The sequence below is a fragment of the Thamnophis elegans genome, chromosome 8, assembly GCF_009769535.1.
Source record: "Thamnophis elegans isolate rThaEle1 chromosome 8, rThaEle1.pri, whole genome shotgun sequence".
Taxonomy (NCBI): domain Eukaryota; kingdom Metazoa; phylum Chordata; class Lepidosauria; order Squamata; family Colubridae; genus Thamnophis; species Thamnophis elegans.
In genome coordinates this window covers 44995938-45020102 of record NC_045548.1, presented here as the reverse complement: position 1 = coordinate 45020102, position 24165 = coordinate 44995938, and the positions used below count along the sequence as shown (strand labels likewise).

Genomic DNA, 24165 nt, shown 5'->3' with positions numbered 1-24165 from the left:
TCTTTGCAGTGCTGGATGGATTTTATTGTATCACTAAAATGTACATGTATGAATAATTCCTCTATATAATCATAACATTTTTATTGCTCTGTTTTTTAATTTTTTTTACTTTGAATATTTAATATACCTTTAAATAATATTTGGAATATACTTTAGGATGTTTTTATTCTTGTAATTGCCAAGTGTCCTTGATGATTATGGCAGTTCACAAAATAAATAAGTGTTGCCAAACTGGCTGAGACCAGAAATCTATTTTAGCAACAGCTAATCCGATATCTGGTGCAGTTGCAATTGAGGCTGTCCGCACTATTTAGCATGATGTAGCCTTCAGTTGGAGGTTTTCAATATTTGTCATCATGTAGTAGTAAATCATAAGCATTATGCTTCTATTTTCAACCAAGAAGCTTAAAAAACCACAAAACTTAAAATGCAAACACAAATTGCAACAGAATAACATTAAGATAAATAGTTAAGCTGTTAAATATGTCAGTATCAAAATGCCCCAGATATATCCAATGTGAACTTGTTGAACTGTTTTTAATAGCCAGCTAATTTTATTTACATAAGTAAATAAGAAAGATTCATGCTGATTAATTCTTGGCAATAGTACTTATCAATCCTCACAAAGATAAATTTAATGTGTTTATTGACAAAGAACTTAATATAATTGTCAGTAATATTTTAATAAATAATTTCATGTGTTTTTTGCACCATAGATCATTTAAATCATGAAATAATGTTCTGATAAAAAAATAAGCTTTTTAATTCTTACAACCAGTAACTTTCAATATGAATCTTTTTCGAATAATCTGATTATGGAATTGTATCCTGGAAGCTAAATTTTTTTAAAAAAATTAAATTTTGGTTTTATGAATACAAATAATCTGTCATCTCTTAGTTTGAGGTAACGGTTCAGTATACTTGCCATTAAATAAGTTTACCATTCCTGAATGGTAGTCTTGATATTAATACTCAGTATAATACTGGCAGTATGATTATTTCAAATGTATTTAGCTTTTTAAAAACATCAAATAGGCTTATAATTTATTGATTAAAAATGCATAAACAGAAGTTTGGAAATGGTTAAATTTACTTTTACAAAGAAGTGTAAAATTGGATTGTCTAATTTGTTCTTAAACAATAACACACAATTTAAAAAGCTTTTAAAATAAGATTAATACAGGCTGATTCAGTTATTCAATTATTATGGAGAAGAAAAATTGGGAAAAACCTTAACACTTTTTTTCTAAGATGATCACGCTAATTTGAAGCCTTCTGATTTGCTCTGTAACATGTTCAGATACCGGTATTAAGTGGCCACAAGCAACACTTCCCTGAAAACATAGGTTAGTGTGTGTTAAAATGCATAAAGACACACAGCCTAATTAACACAGGTTTTCAAAGCCAATCCTATGTATATTTACTAAGAAATGAATTCTCCTTATTCTGTACTAAAGATAATAAGGATTGTAGTTACATGTATGAGAAGCCATCAGAAAGGAATTTTTATAAAAATACTGTAGTTCTCTGTGTGAGGAATTTTGACAAATCAAAGGGTGAAGCAGGAATCTGCTTACTGAAAACTGGTTTTGCTTTAGGGTGCTTTATGCAATGATTAAAACATGTGCTTTAGTTGGAATTTTCTTTTGAGCAAGGAACAGCATAATTGAATGCTATTTTTAGAAAGCTTTGTCTTGCAGTTCATACATATTATTAATTACATAATTTTAATAAGATATTTAAAAACCTTATTAAAAGTTCAGCTTGGTTTTAGTCTGGTTATTAAAAACTATAAATAGTGGATTTTTGATTTCTAGGCCTTCCACTCTAAAAAATGGATTCATATAACTGGTAAATATTTTATTGTCATTTTCCTGAACCATAAAAGGGAAGAAATTGACTTTTTCCCCAGGTTGCCCAATATGTTTTCTTGCGAGACCTGGGGAAGATGGTCTTATATGGCAGCAGTGGCCATGTGAAAAGCCAGGGCAGCAGGCATGCCTCATCAGCAGGGGCCTTGGAGTGCAGGGTGGCAAGAGCAACTATGGATGGGAGTGAGCTGGGTTTACTTCCTGTAGTGAGAAGAAGCCCCTTTGTACTGCTGGACCATGCTGGTGTTGGAAGAAATGTCTATCTGGTTCAGTTCCAAGCTGGGAGAATGACACTGGAAACATGGAGGCTGATTGGAAATATGGTTTATTGATGAAGCAGAACCACATGTGATTCCACATGGGCAGCTGACAAAAATGGAGTTGGGAGTGGGTAGGTTTTATACTTTCTTTGGGCTTTATATTTGAGCTTCCTGTTCCTGTGCAAGAACGTGTTCTTTAATATTCTATTGGCTGTTGTCAGATTCCTATGGGGTCAGCTAGGGGTTATGTAGGAGTCATAGCTAGGTATAAGTAAAAGAAGAAATGCAATCCTAGATGCTTGTCTGAGCTAATCTGGCCAACCTCCGGCATACTGTTTATCTGAGCTCCCAGGTTTCTGTGACTTTAAAGTTTTGTATTCTGAAAGGGTGTTGGGCAATTCCTCTTGCGGCTAATGGCTTTTGTCCTGTGTTGGTTCCTGGATGAAGGGCTGCTTCTAATCCTATCACTCTGCTTTTGTTAGCTGTCAAACTTTGCTGCAAGTAGTTTCAAAATATCCTTTCTTGAATGGATTTCTGCCTGCAATATTTGCTTTGCTTATGAATAGAGCCATCTAAATAGTTGGCTTCTTCTTTCAATAAGTTCTTTATCTCTTAAGTGCTGGCATCTGCTGTGGGCTATTAAGAAAGACTTCGGGGCTGCTTTCTACCTCTAAAAACATGTTTCTCCGTTTCCCATTTAGGAAAACATAATATTCTGCCTTTTTAATATTCCTCAAAATATTTCATTCTTCGGAGGGGGGCTTCCCACACTGGGCTAGGACTAGGTTTCTGAGCTCCCTGGGAAGACTGCACCTTCACACTGTGCTGTGGCTCAGGGGCTTCCTACAACCCCAGCCCCATGGCATATCAAGAAGCCTTGAGCTACAGCCCAGCATATTCTTTCTCCAGCCTCTTTGTGCTCACACATGCATGCTCATGTTTCACACCCTCTTTCCCCAGCCTCCCTGAGCTCATGCCACACTGCACTGCGCCTTGTAGGGCTTCCTCCATCCCACTGCAGCACCTGCATTTCTTATCTGGGATTCTCTCCACTTCACTTCCCTCCCAGCTACAGGGGAGTTATGATGACAATCGGAAGTGCTGGGATTGCTGTTGCTAAGTGTCATGTGTCATAAGGTCATGTGACATGCTTTATGACTATCACTTAGCAACAGAAATTCCAGTCCCAGTTGTGGTCTTAAATCAAGGATTATAATTTGTCAGGCTTTAAAACTCTAATCCCAAACCCAGTATATCTATACATAAAAAGCACAGTTCCATAAAATCTCTGAAATGGTATATTAACTATGACCTTCAATAACCATCAATGTTCCCTCTAATTTTTTTTCAGTGTGAGCAGAAAAGTATAGTGTTTAAGCAGCATATTTTCATGCCTGAGCACCTGAATTTTTTTCACAGATGTCACGTAAGACAACAACGAAATCAGTATTATTTGAAACTCAAATAATATGTTTATTCAAGGTACCCGCTTAATTAAAAGTGTTATATAATATCAGTATCACTTGACAACGCTCCTGCTTAGCAACCAAAATATTGGCTCAGAAAGTCTGGCATTTGAAGCACGCAAGTCTTAAAGCTGTTGTTACAAGATCCTTGCACCCATAACCCTTTAGAAAAAAAAATCCCAGGGGTCTTCAAACCTGACAGCTTTTTGTGGACTTCAACTCCCAGAATTCCTCCTCCAGTCATGTTGGCTCAGAAACTCTGGCTTTGAAGCATGCAAGTCTTAAAGCTGTCAAGTTACAAGATCCTTGCACCCATAACCCTTTAGGAAAAAAAACCCCAGGGGTCTTCAAACCTGACAGCTTTAAGACTTGTGGACTTCAACTCCCAGAATTCCGCCTCCAGTCATGTTGCAGCAATGTCATCTGCGTGGATCTGCTCCATCCACTGTTCCCTCTAAGGTGCGTGCCTTTGGTCACATTCCTATGGAAGGGCCCAAGCATCAAAACTTTGAATATGGGTCGTAGGTCCCCTTTTTTGCTTCCATTGTAACTTCAAATAGTCACTAACGTGCCTGGTTGCAAGTCAAGGAATATTTGTTCATCCTGTTCTGAATTCATAAATATCTATCATCATATGAGTGCCATTGTCAACTAAGTAAAGCTAAAGGGATTCTTTTCAGAAGGGACTATTGCATATAATATGGTCTTAGTATATTTCCAGTAATAAGCAATGGCATTGTACTTTCTCTGGCCTTTTAATCTTAATTCTAATGTGTAATTTCAATGCAATTCTTTATCTCTGAGATTTTTTTTTCAATTCTATTTTAAATTAACATTGTTACAATTTTTTAACCTCTTCATTTTTATTGTACAGTAATTTTTTAAGAAATTATGCTCACTTTACTAGCTGCTTCTTAACTCATTCCATTACAGTTGTGATTATTTATTTTCTAATTATGTAGCACTAAATAACTCTTTGCTAACCAAACAAATGACATTTATCTATTTCATAAGCTAGCTTGGGAGTTTCAATTGATCTTTAAGATAGGGTTATAAATATTGTTAATGTAAAAAATGTAGAGAGTTGGTATATTTCGCTTATAGAAAAGGTATTTCCATAATATACATTTTAACACAACGAATGTTTTAACATTCCTCTTTTTCTTTTTCTTTAACCAGGTGTGATTATTGTTCCAAGTGCTGGTGTTGGTATTGTCTTAGGAGGTTACATTATAAAAAAGCTAAAACTTGGTGCAAGAGAATCTGCAAAACTAGCAATGATTTGCAGTGGAGTATCTCTATTATGCTTTTCAACACTCTTCATAGTTGGATGTGAAAGTATTAATCTAGGAGGTATAAATATACCATATACCACGGGGTAAATATATTTTGAGCTTTCTAAATTATTTATACTTTGCGTCAAAGCCAGCCTTTTTGTGCTGTATAAAAGGCAGTATCTTTTTCATAAGAACATTAAATAATTTAAAAGTGCTTTAATAAGTAAGTAACAAAGAAATATATTGTATAATCATGGATTGAAATACTCCACAAGAAATAACAATTCATCTGTTGTGTTGAAATAAACAATCTTTGGTAAGTATTATATGCAAAATGCAAAGAACCTAATCTAAAAATACACAATGTTTTAGATACACACATACCACTTCTAAATTATTTATTTGAAGAAAGGGTACTAAGGATCATTTCCATCATTCATGGGATATTGCTTTGGAGATCATAGTCTTTCTTGGGTTATGCTCTTCTAAGTGTGAGATAAGTTAATTTTAATGGAAGAAATTTGATATTAAGACATTTCCCTTTTTTCCTTGCCTGCCTTCCCAGCTGAATGTTTTTGAATCTGTAAAGCTTGACCTTGGAAAACATAAAGACATGGATTTTGAAGGATTTTTAGTGCTTTCAGTATTCTATTTTCTCTCCAACCTGAGTATTTTTAGAACAAATCTTGACATTTGGTTGAATGAATCCAAAATCAATCAATCTCCCCCCCCTCACTCACTCTCTCACACACATCCATGTTATTACCGTATATATACAACATCAATATTTATTTCCATAATATATATTTAATACTGCAAATTATGGTAATGACCATCAGCCCAAGAACTTTAAATTGGTGATGAGGAAATATATTTTCAGAACATAAATTTATGAGCTCATTTAGCCATTATAACTAAGTGAATGTAGATGTTTGGCTGAATGACCAAGGCCCTATTTTGTTCAGGGCAAGAAAGAAAAAAGAGCTTTGACACTAACCAGCTTACCCTCTGAAATCAGTCACAATTGTTTCATTGCTGTCATTCACTTACTTAGGCAAAATAAGTTATGTAATGCTGTATCTTATATAAGAGAGCATATACAAATTAGCTATAAGAATCATCCATTTCTAATTTTTTTTTACAAATTTTACATATTTCTTAGTTCTGTATCTGTTTGTTGTTTATTTTGTTTTTAGGAAGATAATTTCAGTTTCTCCTAGGCGCTGCTTGGAGTGTCCAAGCTCGGGTTTAACTTCAGCTTGCTGCCCAAGGACTGAGTTTGATTTTTTTGTGTTGTAGCTCCGCCTCCTGGTTCCTCCAGAGGCTCAGTTTTAAAAAACTCAGTCGCCCTACAGGACGTCTTTCCAGGGGCTCCAGTCCTTGTTCAGCAAGCTGGATCCCAAATTTCTTATTTTTCCTTTTGGGTTAGAGTTAGTGTAGCTCCTTTAACTAGACTGCTAGTGAGATTGTAGATAGGGTTTTTCCTGCTTTCTACCTCAGCAAGGAATCCTATTTGCCTTCATCGCGCAGGCAGGCTCCCTGGGGCGATCGCAGCCCAGCCACCACCTGGGCTGTCTCTAGGTCGGGTCTTCTCCTCAGGACGGTTCAGTGAGTACGGGGGGGGGGCGATTGCGCTGTCAGAGCCCCTCTGAGCCCCTGACAGGAGCGCTAGGCTCCATCCAGCCCAATGACGCTCCAGGTGCGCGGCGCGAGCGCGGCCGCCATTTTAAAACGGGCTTTTGGCGCACTTTCGATCCCAGGGCCCAAAATTCGCCGCACAGCCTCCCTTGATTAGCGGATCGCCGCAGAGGGCCGCTGTAAGCCCGGAGCCTCACGTTGGGTGGCCACGGAGGCTCTTGCCCTTCTCTTTCTCCCAGCGGCTGCAGGGAACCCGGGCTTCAAACCCCCGCCTACCTGTCTTCAGCGCGGATCCGCAGGAGCCAGGCTGACCGCGTCTTGAAGGCCACACGCATGGATCACGCCCTGACCTACCTCAGGCCTGGTCTACTGCCATTGTCGGAATGGATCAGCTAGACTCTACCAGCGTGGAAGAGAGGCAAGGGGGAAAGACCGGGCCCACTCCCAGTAAGCGTTGCAGGTCCAATCCATCGGGCAAGGGAGTTGGGGGGGGTATTTCCCCAGGGGAGAAGCAGCCTAAGGCAGGTTCGACCTCCAAGGATGAGGAAAAGATGGCACTGCGCCGCCAAAGGGCCCTGGAGAAACAGTTCCAGAAGGCCCAGGCCGCACAGCGCAAAATTCCCATGGAGTCATCCCCAAGTGAGATAGGGGGTGGATCTCCCACGGGTGAATCTCAGCGAGGGGCTTCCCCTTTAGGCCCAGGTAGTGAGGACTTTGGGTTCTCCCCCAACCCTCATAGGGCATCCTTGGGATCACCTAGCCATTCCATGGCTGTGGACTCCCTGGCAAATTTGGATTCAGGGGCTGAAGAGGAATCCTTGGCTCCCTCAGAATTGGAGCCCCCTCCCCCTCAGGGTCAGGAGCCCATTCTATCTAGGGCCAGGGAGGAGGTAGTGACTCGTGCCATTTCCAAAGGCATCACCGATGGCATGGTGCAGTTAGTGAACCAGTTGTCCTCTGTGGCTCCCAAGCCAGCTGCCAGCCAGACCAAGGCCCCCAAGGCCTCTGAAGCCAGGGCACCCTCCCCCACCCCAACGGGGCTTAGTGAGGTGTCAGATCAGGAGGAGGCCGAGTCGGAGGCTCCAGCTCTCTCCGACGATGAGACCCCTGCCCCTGAACAGGCCACGGGCTCAGCTCTATTTAATCCGGCCATGTTCAGGCCCCTTCTTACTAAAGCCAGGGCTGCAGGTCCCCAAATGGGTCTCCCAGCCCCCGCAGCCAAACCTATATCCGACCCGGTCACGGGTGTAGTCATAGGTCCCCACGACCCCGGCGCAGGCCTTTTTAATGAGGTGTCTCCGCCCTTGGACCTCGTGCCAGCTCCCCAATTATTTTTGGACATCATCCAACGACAATGGGTTCAGCCGGGGACTCTGGCCAATCCGAGTGGGACGGATAGGAACCTATTTATCATGGAAGCTCCCCTGGAGGAGCTCCTCAAGATTCCCCAGGTGGACGATTCAATTATGGCCCTTACATCTCCCATTGCCCTTCCAGCGGAGCTATTGGAAGGGCTCAAGGCAGAGGACAAGAGGGCGGAATCCGCGGCTCTTAAGACGCACCAGGCCACTGCCTGGGCCATGTGCGCTTCCGCCAGCTCCTCTTATTTTGGCAGGGCAGCCCTCTTCTGGCTCCGCAAGCTACGGGCTGGTCTCCCGGCAGGCAACTCCAGGACTAGACAGGACATCACCAAGAATATTGCCGCCATGGAATACTCTGCTGACGCGTCCCTGGCAGCCACTAAATTTTCATCCAAGGCGCTGGCCTCGAATGTCACCTCGAGGCGCCTGCTGTGGCTCCGCCACTGGCAGGCCGATGTAAAAGCAAAATGGAAGGTGGCTTCCGCCCCCTTTAAAGAGGGTAAGCTGTTCGGCGAGGCCCTAGATCCATTTCTAACCGAGAACAAGGATAAGCGAAAGGTGCTCCCTCCGGTCACTAAGAAATAGGAGCGGAAGGGTCAGCCCTTTCGCAAGAATTCCTTTCGGAATAACGAGCCCTCCACCTCCACAGCCGGTCCCAGTCGCACCTACGGCACCTCGCAGGATCGCTCCCAGGATAGGCCCTCCTTTAGGGACAGAGGGAAGCAGCAGGGTTTCCTCCAACCTTGTTGGAGGTTATTCCAACAAGCCCTTTAGGAAGTCCAAGTGACCGTCACAGGGCTCCCCCCATAGACGGCCGGCTCCAGCTCTATGCCGCACAATGGGAGGAAACCACGACGGACAGCTGGGTCAGGAACACGGTCCGCCACGGGCTGACTCTGGAGTTCCTGTCTTTCCCCCCAAGAACCTTCCTCCGTTGCCCTATCCCCAGATCCGCCCACAAGCTACAACTGATGAGGGCGGAGATAGAACACCTTTTAGAGATAGCGGCCATAGAGGAGGTCCCCAGGGGTCAAGAAGGCAGGGGGTTTTATTCCATCCTCTTCCTGGTCCCCAAGTCATTGGGGGTGAGGGTGATCCTGGACCTCAAGAAGCTGAACAAGCATCTGGCGTACAAGCGCTTCAAGATGCAGTCCCTCCAGACCATCCTGGGCTGCGTCAGACCGGGCGATCTGCTGACATCGATCGACCTGAAGGAGGCGTATCTACATGTTCCAATCTACCCGGCGCACCGCCAGTTCCTTAGGTTCCAGTTCGCCCATCGCCATTATCAGTACAGGGCCCTTCCCTTCGGGCTCTCGGCGGCCCCGTGGACATTCACCAAGCTGCTGGCAGCTGTAGCCACATGACTCCGGTCTCTGCCCGTGAGACTGGAATGCTACCTGGACGACATCCTTATCCATTCGTCGTCCAGGGGGCAGGCCCACGCAGACCTGGCCACCACCATCAAGACCCTGCAGCTTCACGGGTTCTCCGTCAACCTCACCAAGAGCCACCTGAACCCGACCTGCAGGATCCAGCACCTCAGAACGACCATCGATTCCGAAACCTGCCAAGTCTTCCTCACTCAGGAACAAGTCGACAGCATCTGGACCCTGGTGAGGAGCATCCGCTCGACCGGGTCGGCCTCGATCCTCTCTCACAACTGATGGGGAAGCTGGTGTCTTGCATCTCGGTGGTCTCGTGGGCGCAGCTGCACACACGAGAACTACAATGGTTCCTGCTACCTCTCCAGAGGAAGAAGGCCAGCAACTCCAGATGGGTGGTACGGGTCCCCCCGAAGGTCCTTCGCTCCCTCCAGTGGTGGCAGACGGATGCCCTTCTCAAAGGCAGTTGCTTCAGGGAGCCGAAGCGGCTGATAATCACCACAGACGCCAGCCTCTTCGGCTGGGGTGCTCATCTGGGGACAGCGGTGGTTCAGGGCAGGTGGTCGCAGGCGGAGCTCGCCCACAACATCAACTGGCTGGAGCTCCAGGCCGCAAAACTCACCCTGCGCCACTTCCTCGACCAGGTCAGAGGCCGCAATGTACTGATTCTGATGGACAACATCGCCGCCAAGGCCTACATCAACCACCAGGGCGGCACGCGGTCTCTGGCTCTGATGTCAGAAGCGGAGGCCCTGGGTCGCTGGGCGGAGAGGCACCTGGCGTCAATTCGAGCAGACCACATCTCCGGCGTGGACAACGTGACAGCGGACTGGCTCAGCAGAACCACCATCCAGAACTCGGAATGGTGGCTGCACCCGAGACTGTTTTACCAGCTGTCCCAGAGATTCGGCCACCCGGTGGTCGACCTGTTCGCCTCGCCGGCCAACGCCCAACTTCCCAGGTACTTCACCCGGTTCCATTGTCCCAGGGCGGAGGGCATGGATGCCTTAAGATCCCGCTGGCCTCCGGGTCGTCTGTACGCCTTCCCCCCTCTTCCCCTAATTCCGCACGTCATCCGGAAGATTCTGGAGGAGGGGGCGGAGGTGCTCCTCGTCGCTCCCCACTGGCCGAGGAGGACTTGGTTTGCCGACCTAGTCAGCCTGTCGGTGTCCCGGCCGTGGCGCATACCTCAGGAGCAAATCTCCCTCAGCCAGGGGGTCGTCCAACACCCGGAGCCCCAGTGGCTACAGTTGGCCATCTGGCACTTGAGGGGGACCTCCTGAGGCTTCATCGCTTCTCCGACAGAGTCATCCAGACGATTCAGGCTTCTAGACGACCATCCACCGTCAGAATATACGAGGCAACATGGACTGCTTTCTCCCGTTGGTGCCTCAATCACCACCTTGTGGCATCCTCCGCGACCATTCCGCAAGTCCTGGAATTTCTTCAGGACGGTTTGGACAAAGGGCTAGCGCCAAACACTCTCCGTAGACAGGTGTCTGTCCTGAGCACCATTCTGTCTTCTGACACTCAACTACCGATTTCACGACATCCTCAGGTAAAGGGATTCCTGAAGGGGGCATCCAACCTTTGCCCGCCCATCATTCACAGATACCCTACCTGGGACTTGACTGTGGTTCTGCAGGCATTGACCGCATCACCCTTTGAACCGTTGCGGACGGTGGGCCTACGCCACCTTACGCTAAAGACTGCCTTCCTGATCGCCATCACCTCCGCCCGCAGAATTTCAGAGTTGGCCGCCTTATCTGTCAGGGGCGACCTTTGCATTTTCCACTCCGACAGAGTCATATTGAGACTGGACCCTGCCTTTGTCCCGAAGATTAATACAGTCTTCCACAGAGCGCAGGAAGTGATACTCCCTGATTTTTGCCCTCGTCCCAAGCACCAGAGGGAAGTCACTTGGCACAAATTGGATGTGCGGCGGGCGGTGCGCATTTACATCAAGCGAACAGCTCCTTTCCGTAAGTCGGAGGCCTTATTTGTGTCATTCCAGCCAGCCTCCATGGGGAAGAATGTCACGTCCTCTACAATAGGACGTTGGCTCAGAGCGTGCATCAAGATGTCTTACGAAACTCAGGCCAGACCGGTTCCCTCGCGCATAACAGCACACTCTACAAGGAGCGCTGCGACTTCGGCCGCCTGGGCTACACAAGCGCCAATTGAAGAAATCTGCCATGCTGCAACGTGGTCTGGTCCATCTCCATTTATACGTAACTATAGACTTGATTCTTTCACCTCAGCTGAGGCGTCTTTTGGGAGGAAAGTTCTACAGAGGGTCGTGGCAAGCATTTCTTCTTCCCTCCCAACTTCGACATAGCTTCGGCATGTCCCGAGCTTGAACACTCCAAGCAGCGCCTAGGAGAAAGACCATTGGCTTACCTGAATGGTTGTTCTTGAGGCGCTGCGGAGTGTCCAAACCCACCCTTAAGGTGGGGCCGCAAGGTGTGTGAATTGCACCTTCATGTCTTGGACTTGGACTTGGACTAGTTCAGTCATGGACTATTGATCTCCTTCATTTTTTAAAACTGAGCCTCTGGAGGAACCAGGAGGCGGAGCTACAACACAAAAAAATCAAACTCAGTCCTTGGGCAGCAAGCTGAAGTTAAACCCGAGCTTGGACACTCCGCAGCGCTTCGAGAACGACCATTCAGGTAAGCCAATGGTCTTTTTAATAATAAACCAATAATGCTTTGAGTCCATTCTTTTTCTGTCTATGTATGAATAAAGTAATGCTTCAATTATATATTTGAAACTGACCAGTTATTTTCTAAAAGTCACCAAAACAGTTGCGATTCTCATCCATTCTTGAGACTTTGAATCATGTTTTTCTCTATTCATCTTGTTCCTAGCCATTCTTTATGTCACCTAACAGAATAATATTTTCCTCTGGATCATATTTATTATTGCATATCTCATCCTCCCCAAATTCATCTCTGGTTCTTTTATTGTTACCATTTGTTAGAGCAGAACACATTTTTTTCATCAATTCCTACTTTCACATGCATCCATAATTCATGCCTTGATGTAAATTTTAATTTTTCCACTCATAATTAAATCCATACTTTCAATTCTGTGCAAGAATTTTGGAGTATTATACTCCATTCAACAATATCAAACCATCCTCATTTAGTTTGATGAAATCATTTTATGTTCTTTCTTAAATTTTTTAAATTTGTTAATCCATATCTTTTATCATATACAATATTGACATATTTATCATATTTATTTATTCCTATTACCTACCAAGTTAGCATGTAACTATTTAGGATCCTTGTTCCTTGGTTGCCAATTATAATGCTACTTATGTTGGTTTTATATTTGGTATCTTCAAATAGAATGAATTGGAGGTGACATGGCAAATGAGATTTTACATTGTATGTTCAAAGCAATTGCATAGTATGGCAAAAGTTTCCCTGATTTCTCATAGATACTGGTAAAACTTTACTGATGATTATAGTTAGCTCAAATTAATATGAGAACAGTTAATGGGATATTTCCTAGTGAATTAGCATTAAACTTTAAATATTGTGTATAGTTTGGTCATTATGTCACATGGGTGGAAAATCTGTGGCCAAGAGGGAAAATAGACAATAGTGAGATGGGATTTTTAGTACAGCAAAATCTGGAGAGACACAGGTTCCCAATTTCTGCTGTATATCAGGATTGCTATTATAGAAGTAGAAAGTGTGCAGAATAATCCAGGGAATGAAACACATTTTGTATTTACTTTTAACTTAGTGGTAGCATTACAGGTTTACAGAGCTAAACAGGAGAATAGGAAATCTATAGGCCAGGGCATCTCAGTGAAGCCTTCATTTTCTATGCCTCTTAACTGCTAGATATGTATGAAACAGAGAACAAACTACTGTTGTTTGAGTCCTTTTGAAGTTCCTTGTTAGAATAGTAAACTGAAAAAGTAGATGTATACTTGATTTTGTTCATTAAGAGTTATTTCTTGTTACTCGTTCTTTCCAGTTAGCTTTCATTTTGTCCTGTGGAATTCTAAAAAATAGATTTAAGGCTGGGAACCTCTCTTCTCTCTCCCTCACTCCCTACCACAACACTGACTAGAACTGCCCATGAAGAAAAGAACCACACAAGGTCATGCCTTCCACTGCCAACTCAATGAATCTGTTCAAAAGAATACTGTGATCAGTGCTATCAATTATTTAATAGGAGTAATATACCAAATTTAGTACAACATAAATTATTTGGAGGTTCACATCAAAATAATTGTAAAATGCTTAAAAAAAAATCAAACATCCGTAGAATAAAGTATGGAATTCCAGTCAGTTTTTTCTGTGCTTTGTGGGAGTTTTGGTAATGATTCTTAGTATTCATGACCTTTGGTGTCATTTAGCTGGAAATACTGAGTTTTCAGCTAATTAAAGAAAAATACAGAATCTCAGGAATTCTGAAACATGCAGTGTGTTTAGAAAAGTTTTGTCATACTCGTAACCTTCCCCAACTAGTTATTCAATTGTGCTGGGGTTGTGCCAGCTGGAGCTGATGGGAATTACAATTCAAAAGAATGGAGGCATCAAGTTGTAGATGTAAAGTAATCCATTAAATATTTTTGCATAAAATACCAGTCTTCATATAATGTAACAAAACAAAATGTAAAAGCATGATAGAGATCTTCCAATAAGCAGCAGACAAGATGTCTAGAGTTTACCTTTGTCTCCCTGTGAATTTAGTGTAGGGCTGTTAAATCATGGTGATCAAGGCTGCATTTAATGGTTAAGGAAAGGACAGGGCTATAATGGCTAAAACAAAGCATTCAAGTGATTAGGATGCATCATATACATATAGAAGGAGCCAGGATTTTTTTTTTTAAAAAGGATTGGGGTGCTCCCCCCCACTCAGTTTTAAAATTTATCCTATCCTATTTTTCATATACAACTCAAGGTGACAAACATATTAATACTCCCTTCTCCTATTTTTCCACAATAACAACTGAGGTGAGTGAGGTTTCACCATCCCACCAGACTGATTCCCTTTTAAAAGGATTGCTTAAGCTATCTAGACTAACATCATCGTTTTTATATATTTCCTACTTTACAATGTTAGAAAACTAAAATATATAATGTGGTTAGACAGAATTCTAGGAGCTGCGGAAATGATGGTTTGGGGACTTAGTGCAAGAAACGCTGGTGTTTTATTAGTATCACATCATATGTGGATTTGTCTTCCTAAAATTAAAGCTTGATTTGTATCTTTTATTATAAGTATATGATTTTGAAAATATAATTCTTAGAGTTTGTATTTGTTGGCATCAATGTATCTTTTGCAATGAATAGATTATAATGCGTCTCCCTATCTTTTTTTTTTAGACCTACTCTCACCATGGCACATAGGAATCTGACTGGAAGCTGTAATGTTAATTGTGGCTGCAAAATTCATGAATACAAACCTGTGTGTGGATCAGATGGGATCACATATTTTAACCCTTGTCTTGCTGGTTGCATTAGCAGTGGAAATTACAGCACAGGAGTGAGTATGCCTACAAGCAATCAAAGTGGTAACTTTTGTTGCTGTTAGAAAAGCAACCTATGCACCAAAGATAACTTCAATTTTCAGTGTTGTACATCACAAAGCAGTTTTCTTAATAGTCTGGGCAATATCATTGTAGTAAAATGCCTATTTTGCATATAAAAAAGTCTTAGGCAGCAAACATGAAACATTTATATATGTGGGGGTAGCAAAAATATTGTTATACAATAGTGATTTGCCGTTGTTAAATGTTTTTATTTATTTATTTACCCTGTTTCCCTGAAAATAAGTCCTCCCCGGATAATAAGCCCTTCCTGAAAAATTGCAACACTGTAACAGCCATGAGGTGACCACGCTCGCTGCCTCCTGCACCTCAAAAATAATAAGATCTCCCTGAAAATAAGGCCAAGCACTTATTTCATGTGTCAAAAGAAAATAAGACCCTGACTCTTCTCCTCAACTGTGATAAAGATATCTATTTGTGGAGATTATTTTTGCATAGTTCAATGAAATGGCAATTTCAGTCCTGCACTAGCAGAGCAGGCATGCTGTGGGCCCTGTCAATCAAGGAATTTCAGCTTGCGGAGTTCAATAGAAGGGCTTTCTCTGCCATGGCTCTTGTCCTTTGGAACATCCTACCCTGGGAGGTGAGATAGGCTCCCTCCTTATGATCTTCCATAAGGGCTTGACCTAGCTCTGCCAGATGGGTTGGGGCCCCAACAGGTGAGCATCAAACTGCAAATGGTTGATGAATTAAGAGACAATCCTATCTCACCCACCCACCCCCTACTCCTCCTCCTCCCTTTCTCCCCATGTCTTAACTATAATTTTACTTTTGATTGTAACTCCATTTTTATCATCTTATAAATATTTATCTTACAGTTTGAATGCTTTTAATCCTGTAAGCCAGCCAGAGTCACTTTGAAACAAGATGGGTGGCAAATAAATTTAATAAATTCTGGCAATATGAAGGCTACTATGATCAGCATGTTCATCAGATTATCTGCTAGAGTCAGAAAATTTTCTAATTAAATTATTAAAACCAACAATTTTTCCATTAGAAGGAATGGAAATATTTCATCAGGTTTTCTGTAACTTTATAGTTATGGAGGATCCCTATTCTTTATGAAGTAAAAGGAGCACAAATCATCTTGGAAGTTGCCCATTCTGTAGAAAACTATGTTTGTTTTTGCCCTGTTCCTTCTTGCTCTTTATAATCATTTAAAGCCTAATTATTTGTCTAAGCATTTCACTGTGTGGATTCGGACCCCCCAGGCCACATTGACAGATGATGCAACCCCTAGCGAATTCCACCTCCCCACTAATGCAAAGATTTGTATTTTTACCATGATTCAGAAGGAGGGGAAGTGTTGGTGGCCCCTAACCTTTGATGCCCTTGTTTTTACCTATTTGGCCTTAGCCTAAAGCCAATCCAGGACTCTTAGACATAGAATTTTGATACTGTGTTTTCCTTTCATGTATGCATTTTCCTTCTTTCTGTGAACTTCCTCAAGACTGGATAATTAACAATTTATAAAATTTTGCATTTTATTAATTAAGTACGGTATTAAGCTTGCTATTTGCAAAACAGAACAAAAAACTAAAACACTATAACTTTAGACCAGGAAGACCTTCCTTAAATCTTCCTTTTAAAACACTCAATTCAGATATTTTAAATACTGTTACAATTTTTTCTGTATAAAATATTTTGCCTTCAGATGAAAAGCATTTCTTATCTGCTGTAAGTGTCCCAATTGTATTGTGCATTATTTCGAGTCATAAATAAGATGAAGCACATGTACCAGATGCAGGCATTCTTGATAAAAATACAAATAAGGAATCATGATTGTTTTACACTTTTTAAATCTTTTTACAGATAAGAAATTACACAGATTGTGCCTGTGTCCAAAGCCGACAAGTTATCACACCGCCCACAGTTGGACAGCGTAGCCAACTAAGAGTGGTGATTGTCAAAACATATCTCAATGAAAACGGCTATGCTGTATCAGGAAAGTGTGATAGAACCTGCAACACACTCATCCCTTTCCTCATTTTTCTCTTCATAGTAACACTTATCACAGCATGTGCCCAACCATCAGCAATCATAGTTACTCTCAGGTGAGAAGTTGCCTGGATCATTTCTCTCTACTAGCATAGCATGCTTTATTATAATTGAGTTTCTCTGCCATCTCCCACAAAACATAATTCACCTTTACTTTTCTGATGATGAATTACGTTACTTCTAGAGATAGATGGATTTACAAAGTTTGATTTCACTCCGTTTCATTGTTGATACATAATTAATATATGAATCAATATAATTTATAATTGTAGAAGTCAGAGAGGGTAATTGTGTCTGAGGGGGTATTTGTTATTGGGTAGGTTGCAGGATGCTAAGGAGAATGGGAAGACAATTTTCTTAGAAAATAAATCTACTTGTCAATCTAGATTTGATTGAATCTACTTGTCATCAGAAATGTAGGGGAAATTTCTCACTTTGCTTTCTGGATAAAGTTTTTGTTTCTCTGAACTTGTGATTCTACTGAACTCCGGGCTCCTGCATGGTTGGCATTGGTTCACTCTCCTGGGATATGGCTAAGGAGAAGAGTTATATCAAGTAACAGTTAAGTATCATTCCTACCATTTTCCCCGTTCAAAACTTTAAAATATATTGTATCTTTTTGTAGGTCTGTGGAAAAGGGTGAGAGGCCTTTTGCCCTTGGCATGCAATTTGTTTTGTTAAGAACTCTTGGTAAGTGCAGAGGCAGATCTAGTGCCTCACAGTTGGTTACACTGACTATCATGAAACATTATGTGAATTGGTAGAGGAATTGTCAAGGTAGCTGAAAAGAGCACTTTTTAAAAAAGGTTTCCCTGCCTATGATCTGACACTTTTGATGGAGTCTTAATTAAATTAAATTAAAAGAGGCCCTCTTAATTGGTGCCATCTTTCTCAGTTTTTTCAGTTTTTTAAAATTCATACACACAACCTTGCACTTCTACAGTGGCTGGGGTCGATATATCAGTTATCCACTCTTGCTGATATGGATTAAGCCTACATTACCATCCCCCCTCCCATATTTCTCTACTGTAAGAAAGGAGAGAACTCCATAAACGTTTACTTTCATTTTAGGGTAACTATGAATTGTTACATGTTGTTAATATTTTTCTTAACTTTAAACCTGATTTTTATAACAGATTCTATACACCAAACACTATTGTTAGCTAAAATTGAATATATGATTCTGTAAAAGAAACAGGGACGAGGTCAGGCACAAGGTTGGTGAGAATACTAGCTATAGTACTCACTATAAAATCAAGTACAGCTACTAAGTGCTGAGGTTATTTAGTAGCTGTTGTTGGAATAAACTTCCAGTAACCTGAAGTAGGACCTTGTTCTGGATTTATGGAATATGACCAACCAGTTTACCTTGATATTCTCTGAAACTTTAAATAATTATATTAAAGTTGACTTACAATATATTATTAATATTTTAATGCTTTACAGTTATTTCAACATTTGAAATTCTAATATTTGAAGAGTGATATTATTGGATTGAGATTTATATAGGATATGTCTAATGGTGTGGTGATAAATGTATTATCAGCTAGCTTTGCTGACTCCATTGCTCTGCTGCATGACTCAGTGAGTCTCCAAACAGTTGATCAGCACACAAGCATCTTGGCTCTTCTCTTAACTAGTTCACAGAATTCTTAAAAATTCAACAATTGTCTGTCACGAACCAGTATGAGACATATCTAGCACTCCATTGGCTATAATTCAAAATAAATAAAAATGTGCTATTGTAAAAGTTAAAATTTAGGTATTCTCTTCATCACTTCAAAACCAAGTCATTTATAAATATCTTACGAGAATTTTGTCTCATTCTGTTTGTATGTGATGTGATGTATATCCTAGCCAAAACTGCTTAAAAAGAGAAATATTAATAGGTTTAGCTTTACTCTGTACTTTGTCAAAAAAATTCCCAATAACTGTCTCATTTGATATAGAAGTTGATTGACAACACTTTTCCTATTTATTACAGCATACATTCCTACCCCAATTTATTTTGGTGCCGTCATTGATACTACCTGCATGCTGTGGCAACAGGAATGTGGCGTTCAAGGCTCTTGTTGGGAATATGATGTGACGTCATTTCGTTTTGTGTACTTTGGTCTGGCAGCCGGTCTCAAATTTGTTGGCTTCCTATTCATTTTCCTTGCTTGGTACACCATTAAGTATAAAGAAAAGAAGCAGCAAAGGCAGATGTGGGAAGATGCTCCTGTTAGCACTGTGAGTGAAGTGGTGTATAACAAAGTTGCTCAGCAAAACTATGCAAGGACTAGATCCTGTCCCACTTTTAGCTCTCAAGGTGACCATGGTAATGATGTCAATCTAACAACAACAATGCATTACACAGCACAAACCTATCCTGGCCCCCCTACAATAGAAGCAATAACTACATCAGTTGAGAAGCCTTCACAAGAAGTCACTTCTGAAATAGAGGGGCCCTTGCAGTAACTTCAGATTATTATTTATTTGTACATATTAAGTATGGGGCCTTTTAAAACGCCTGTGCCTTCTTTTTCCTAATAAGATCTGCCACTGATAATAAACCAGAACAGCTTAATGCATAGAGCCATGGCATATCTGAGAGCTGGTTACCTCCAAACAACTTAGAGATAGGCCTTTCTTCTTTTTAGGAACTGGAATGTTAAAGTAGGTTTGCAAGTCCTTTAGGTATGTCTATTGAAGTTGCATGTTCCAGGCAAATGCTAATAGATTCCCTACTGCGAAAATCAGTTCTGATAGAAATGTATGCCACTGTTGAAGATAAAGCATCCATGATTCTTGAACTAGGAGAAAACAAGTAATTATTTTAAGTTCTATTTCAAAGCACAACTTAGCTATGCAACATGAACTGGATAATTTGTTTGGTTCTATGTATTTTTAAATCAAAATTTTCAATCACCTGACTTGGAAAAGGGGCAATTTGAAGTAATAAAATATCCAATTAAACATTTTATTTTAAAAGATAAAACAATTTTAAGACAAATCAATAACAAGTTAAGTTATTGATAATTTGTTTTATTTTAGTACGATAGTGTATTTTTCATTTTAATTGAGAATTTATAACTCATTAGTGATTTCAATACTATTTGTAATAACTTTAAAGCGTAACAAACTGATCAATAATTATTGGTTTGTATTTGCATATTTTTGCAAGAAGAAACAATCAGCTGCAGAACTCCTATTAAGTTCAAATCCAAATCTTAAGGTTACTTTTGTTTCTCTGCGTGCAGAAACTAACCTTGATAGTGTGGCAAACTGAGATGACTCTAGTATCTAATCCTCTGCTGGTATGGTACAATGGTTATTTGTTCTAACACATGGCCCAGATTGCTGTTTACATACCTCATCATGCCCTAAATATCAATCTGAGCATATGCTGGTACAGTAAAATGATTGCTTTGCCAAATTGTCTATTCTTAGGTTCCTACTGATTCTTGAGGGAGAATTACAGGCCTTAACAATCCATTTCATATTAAAGGCTTGTACAGACCTGCTTATATTTTAGCATTTGGCATCTACTACATTTATTTAGCTTTGTCAGCAATAGAAATTGTCTTGGGCATCCTGATCTGATCACCACTTTTTCATTACTGGAAAAAAAGGTGTGCGTTTATAGATGCCAATATCTGGAGAACTTGAGACTGAAACTCAACCTATAATGCTCAGTTGTGCAACTCTTTCACCCTGCCACTAGGGATTTTTAATGCAAAAGATCTATCCGCTAGAGTGGAACATTTGCAAGGTAAGTGGATGCTATAGATTTCCCATCCTGCCATCTGTCTGTTCAAAATTATACATTTTAACTGTTTTTTCATATTGTTAGTCATTTTTTTCTTCTTGGAGGAGGAGGAGTTATGAATAGACAAATGGCAAGAAGAATAAATATTCCACAGTTACTGCTTTTTGCACTTGCCAGAATTATTTCATCTTTTTTTAAAAAAAATCTGTTAAGGGAAAAATGCCATTGAGGCTTTCATATTGCTAAAATCAAAAGTACAAGTTATCTTTCCATTGCATAGATTTGCTAATACACTTTAAAAGAGTGAGATTCATAGGCAATAATCAGGGGTGTATTCCTGAGGCCTTGTTCAGATCTGTTTTGGAAGCACTATGTTTCATGCAATTGCACTGCTATTTTTTAATCTAAAATATTTTGTTACATTCTGTTGTCTGATTCTGAGACTAAAGGATCTCTTAACTCACACATTGAAGAGCAGTTCCCTAGGCTGGATCAATTTGATGTTCAGGGTAAATTCAAAAAGGGCTTCTGAGGCGTGGCTTTCCAAAAGTTGAAATGAGAATATGATCAGGTCCCAAGCTCTTCTGCACCCCTCAAATAATCTTTAGAGTGGTAATCCAATGAGAGGAAATGCTTATTAGTAGGGAATTTAAAAAGTGAAATATTTCATAATGGGCAATGAGTATGCAATCAAAGCTCAACTGCTAAGGCCCTGTAGACTTGAAAAATGAGGTTAGGGAATAGTTGATGGAGGAATTTGAGGTGTGGGGAGACACCTCCTTATATTTATCAGATTGTGTTCTACGTTCTTGAAGGCATCAGCCTATTTGAGCTAGGCCTATATGTGTCATTGCATTCTGAAGAAAATCGATGCCATGAATTGAACATCTATACTGTTAGCTTACTACAGTAGTTGAATGGCCAGTTGCTCTCTTCTCAGACATACATCTTCCAAGCACTGTGTATGTCTATGTATTTTCATTGTGAGCAATGTCACTGCAGTAGCTTAAAAGAGCAATAGGAGGTTTAGCCAGACTGTTCCCCAACTTAGGTATTACATTTTTTAAGCTTTGGAACAGAAACTAGAGAGCATGCACTAATGTAATACTTCAACTCATAACTGAAGAATTTTGTTATCTCTTTGTTCCATCCTAGAATAAGTGTTAATTTTTTTCATAGTGTAAATAATGTACATGGATGTAGATTGCCATAAATACTAATATATGTTTATTAATATAGTGCTAAGATTATTTATGCAAACCTACCATTGCCTCAAAAGTGTCATTATTCATTCAGTGTTGATTGCATACTTGAAATTTGGAAGTAGACAGTTTATACAACTTGTTGGCTAGTTGTAGTTTACCACGAGAAGGTAAAGAGAGAACTCAAAAGGGAGGAGCACAGAGAACCGTATGGGCCTGAAGAGGACCAGTGCTCATGTTTGCTTAAATAGAAGTAAAATTCTCTGAATGTACCTTAGTGTGATGTAAGGTCTTAACTTGCACTGACAGCTTTACTCCTATTACAGCAAATATGAGTATAGCTCCTTTTCAGACCTGCTTTCTGTATCTATGGCGATAGGAAACAAGTGGGCCTAGTTTTGAGCTCACCATGTATTCTGGCAAACTTTGAAATGGAGCTTCTGAGTAAACATATCAGTTCATTATGTCATTTAAACATTGGTACTGTTCTGGCTTTTTTTTTTTTTTTGCAATGTATTCATAATATGGACAGTTCCCTAGAGAGTGCAGTTGTCCCAAAGTCTTTTTTAAAGTATTGTTAGTGTACCAGAAAATGTACATTGGTCCTCTAATGTAAATGAGCGATCCTATGGATCAGCTTTGAACTGATCCAACTGGTGCTAATGGGATAAAAGAATTCCCTCCTGAGACTGAAAAATACTTTGAATAGCTGCTCAGGTGCTTTCCTTGCAGGACTATCAGCTTGATGGTACGTTTGCAATATACTCTTGCTCCACATATATTCACGAGGCAGCACAACTTTGAACTAGTTTAAATATTTTAACTGAAAGAATTGCCTCTCATTTGCCAACTGGAAATGTTTTAATTGTTGAATCTGGAAGCAATTTTCTGGCAGAGCATAGCGATAGCCAAAGACATGGTTATCCGGTGTCTTGCCAAAGTTGCTAATTGTTTTACTTTTAGCTATAGTAGCTTGCAAGTCTAGGAGGCAAAATTTGATGCAGCTGAGGAGCAGCTTAGTAGGCAAGGTTTTGTTCTGCAGATGTTATGACCAGTGTTTCAGACTATGGTACCTGTTAAATGAACACAAAATGTACAATAGATGACCCTCGATTACTCCCAGATTATTGTCTCCCTCAGTCATTTGGTCAGTATTGGACTGTGGTGGCAAAGACAAAAGAATTGTGTCCTTTGATTTTTGAACTTTAAAAATTAACTTTCAGAACAGAACTGTTAGCCAAAACCATGTGTCATTAAAAACACACTGTATGCTAAAGAATCTAAAAAAATACTGTTCCAAAAGAATCCAGGGTTGAACTTAAAATTCTTAAATATGCAATTTTGAATCATTACTTTTTTATACTTCACACACTCCCCCCTTAATATATAGACAAGGCTATATTTTTTCCCATTGATTTCAGGAAAATAGCAGTATGGTGTATATTGTATTTCGTTTTAACCAAATATACCTGAAAGAGGGAAAGTATTATTAATCAAAGGGTAGACTAGTTAAAATTTTAGTTTTGATAAATGTTTTTAAGTGTGTCAGTCAGGAAACTATAAATTGCATCTGTAATAACAAAATGGATATCTGTGGACTGTTCCTTTTTTTTAGGGAAGATTTGAATTAATATTTATCTTTCAGTGGAACAAAGACCAGTTTTCAAACTCTTAGGTATAAGCTTATGTAAAACTTTATGGACAATATGTGAAAATAGCTGTTTGCAAATGAACCTTCAGTACTTGGCATTTTGAAATAAAAATGACTTCTTAACTTTGTTGTGTTTTATGTCAAATCTTGTACTATTCCAAACTTAAAGTGTTCTTTTGGGTAGCAGGACAGTAGGAGAATCCATTCTAATCCAAAATAGTTTTGCTGCAGAAATCAATGCAGTAAATATGGATACAGTGCTACTATCTCATTTAGTATATTGTTTCCGCTCAGCCCTGTTTTTCATAATTAACTAATCATCATTATGCATGAGTCAAATTGCCTGTGTTTTAATCTTTCAGTTATATTTATTCATGATCTGTAACATTACATAATATAACATTTAATGCCAGTTTTAATGTGGGCAATTATTTTCATTTTATATTATCTTAACTCCAAAATTCACATTTTTAAAGGTATTAGTTGACAAAGGCAATATTTATCATTTAAGAATCCCATCTCTACACTAATATTTATCATAATTACTACAAGCTATTATGTGATGTTGTAAATGTCCAATGGACATTTATGAACAGTAATTTTATACCTGTTGAGTGTGATTTTAATTTACTGTTTAACAGCAACAAACTCTTGAAGACTCTTAGGCTGCTGATTTCATGTTCAAAAGCTGCCCCTTTTTCCTTCAACTATCTATTATGATTTTAAG

The 24165-nt window shown here is 40.2% G+C and overlaps 1 protein-coding gene across 1 annotated transcript in view; it reads left to right on the top strand.

Annotated features, from left to right (window-relative positions):
- SLCO5A1 (solute carrier organic anion transporter family member 5A1) overlaps positions 1-19294 on the top strand; it is a 41504-nt gene extending 22210 nt beyond the window's left edge. The window contains exons 5-9 of the mRNA XM_032222274.1: positions 4777-4975; positions 14613-14772; positions 16649-16890; positions 17460-17524; positions 18819-19294. Coding sequence (XP_032078165.1) covers positions 4777-4975; positions 14613-14772; positions 16649-16890; positions 17460-17524; positions 18819-19294 — 1142 coding nt within the window. The remainder of the gene's footprint in view (positions 1-4776; positions 4976-14612; positions 14773-16648; positions 16891-17459; positions 17525-18818) is intronic.
- Positions 19295-24165: the final 4871 nt, after the last annotated feature.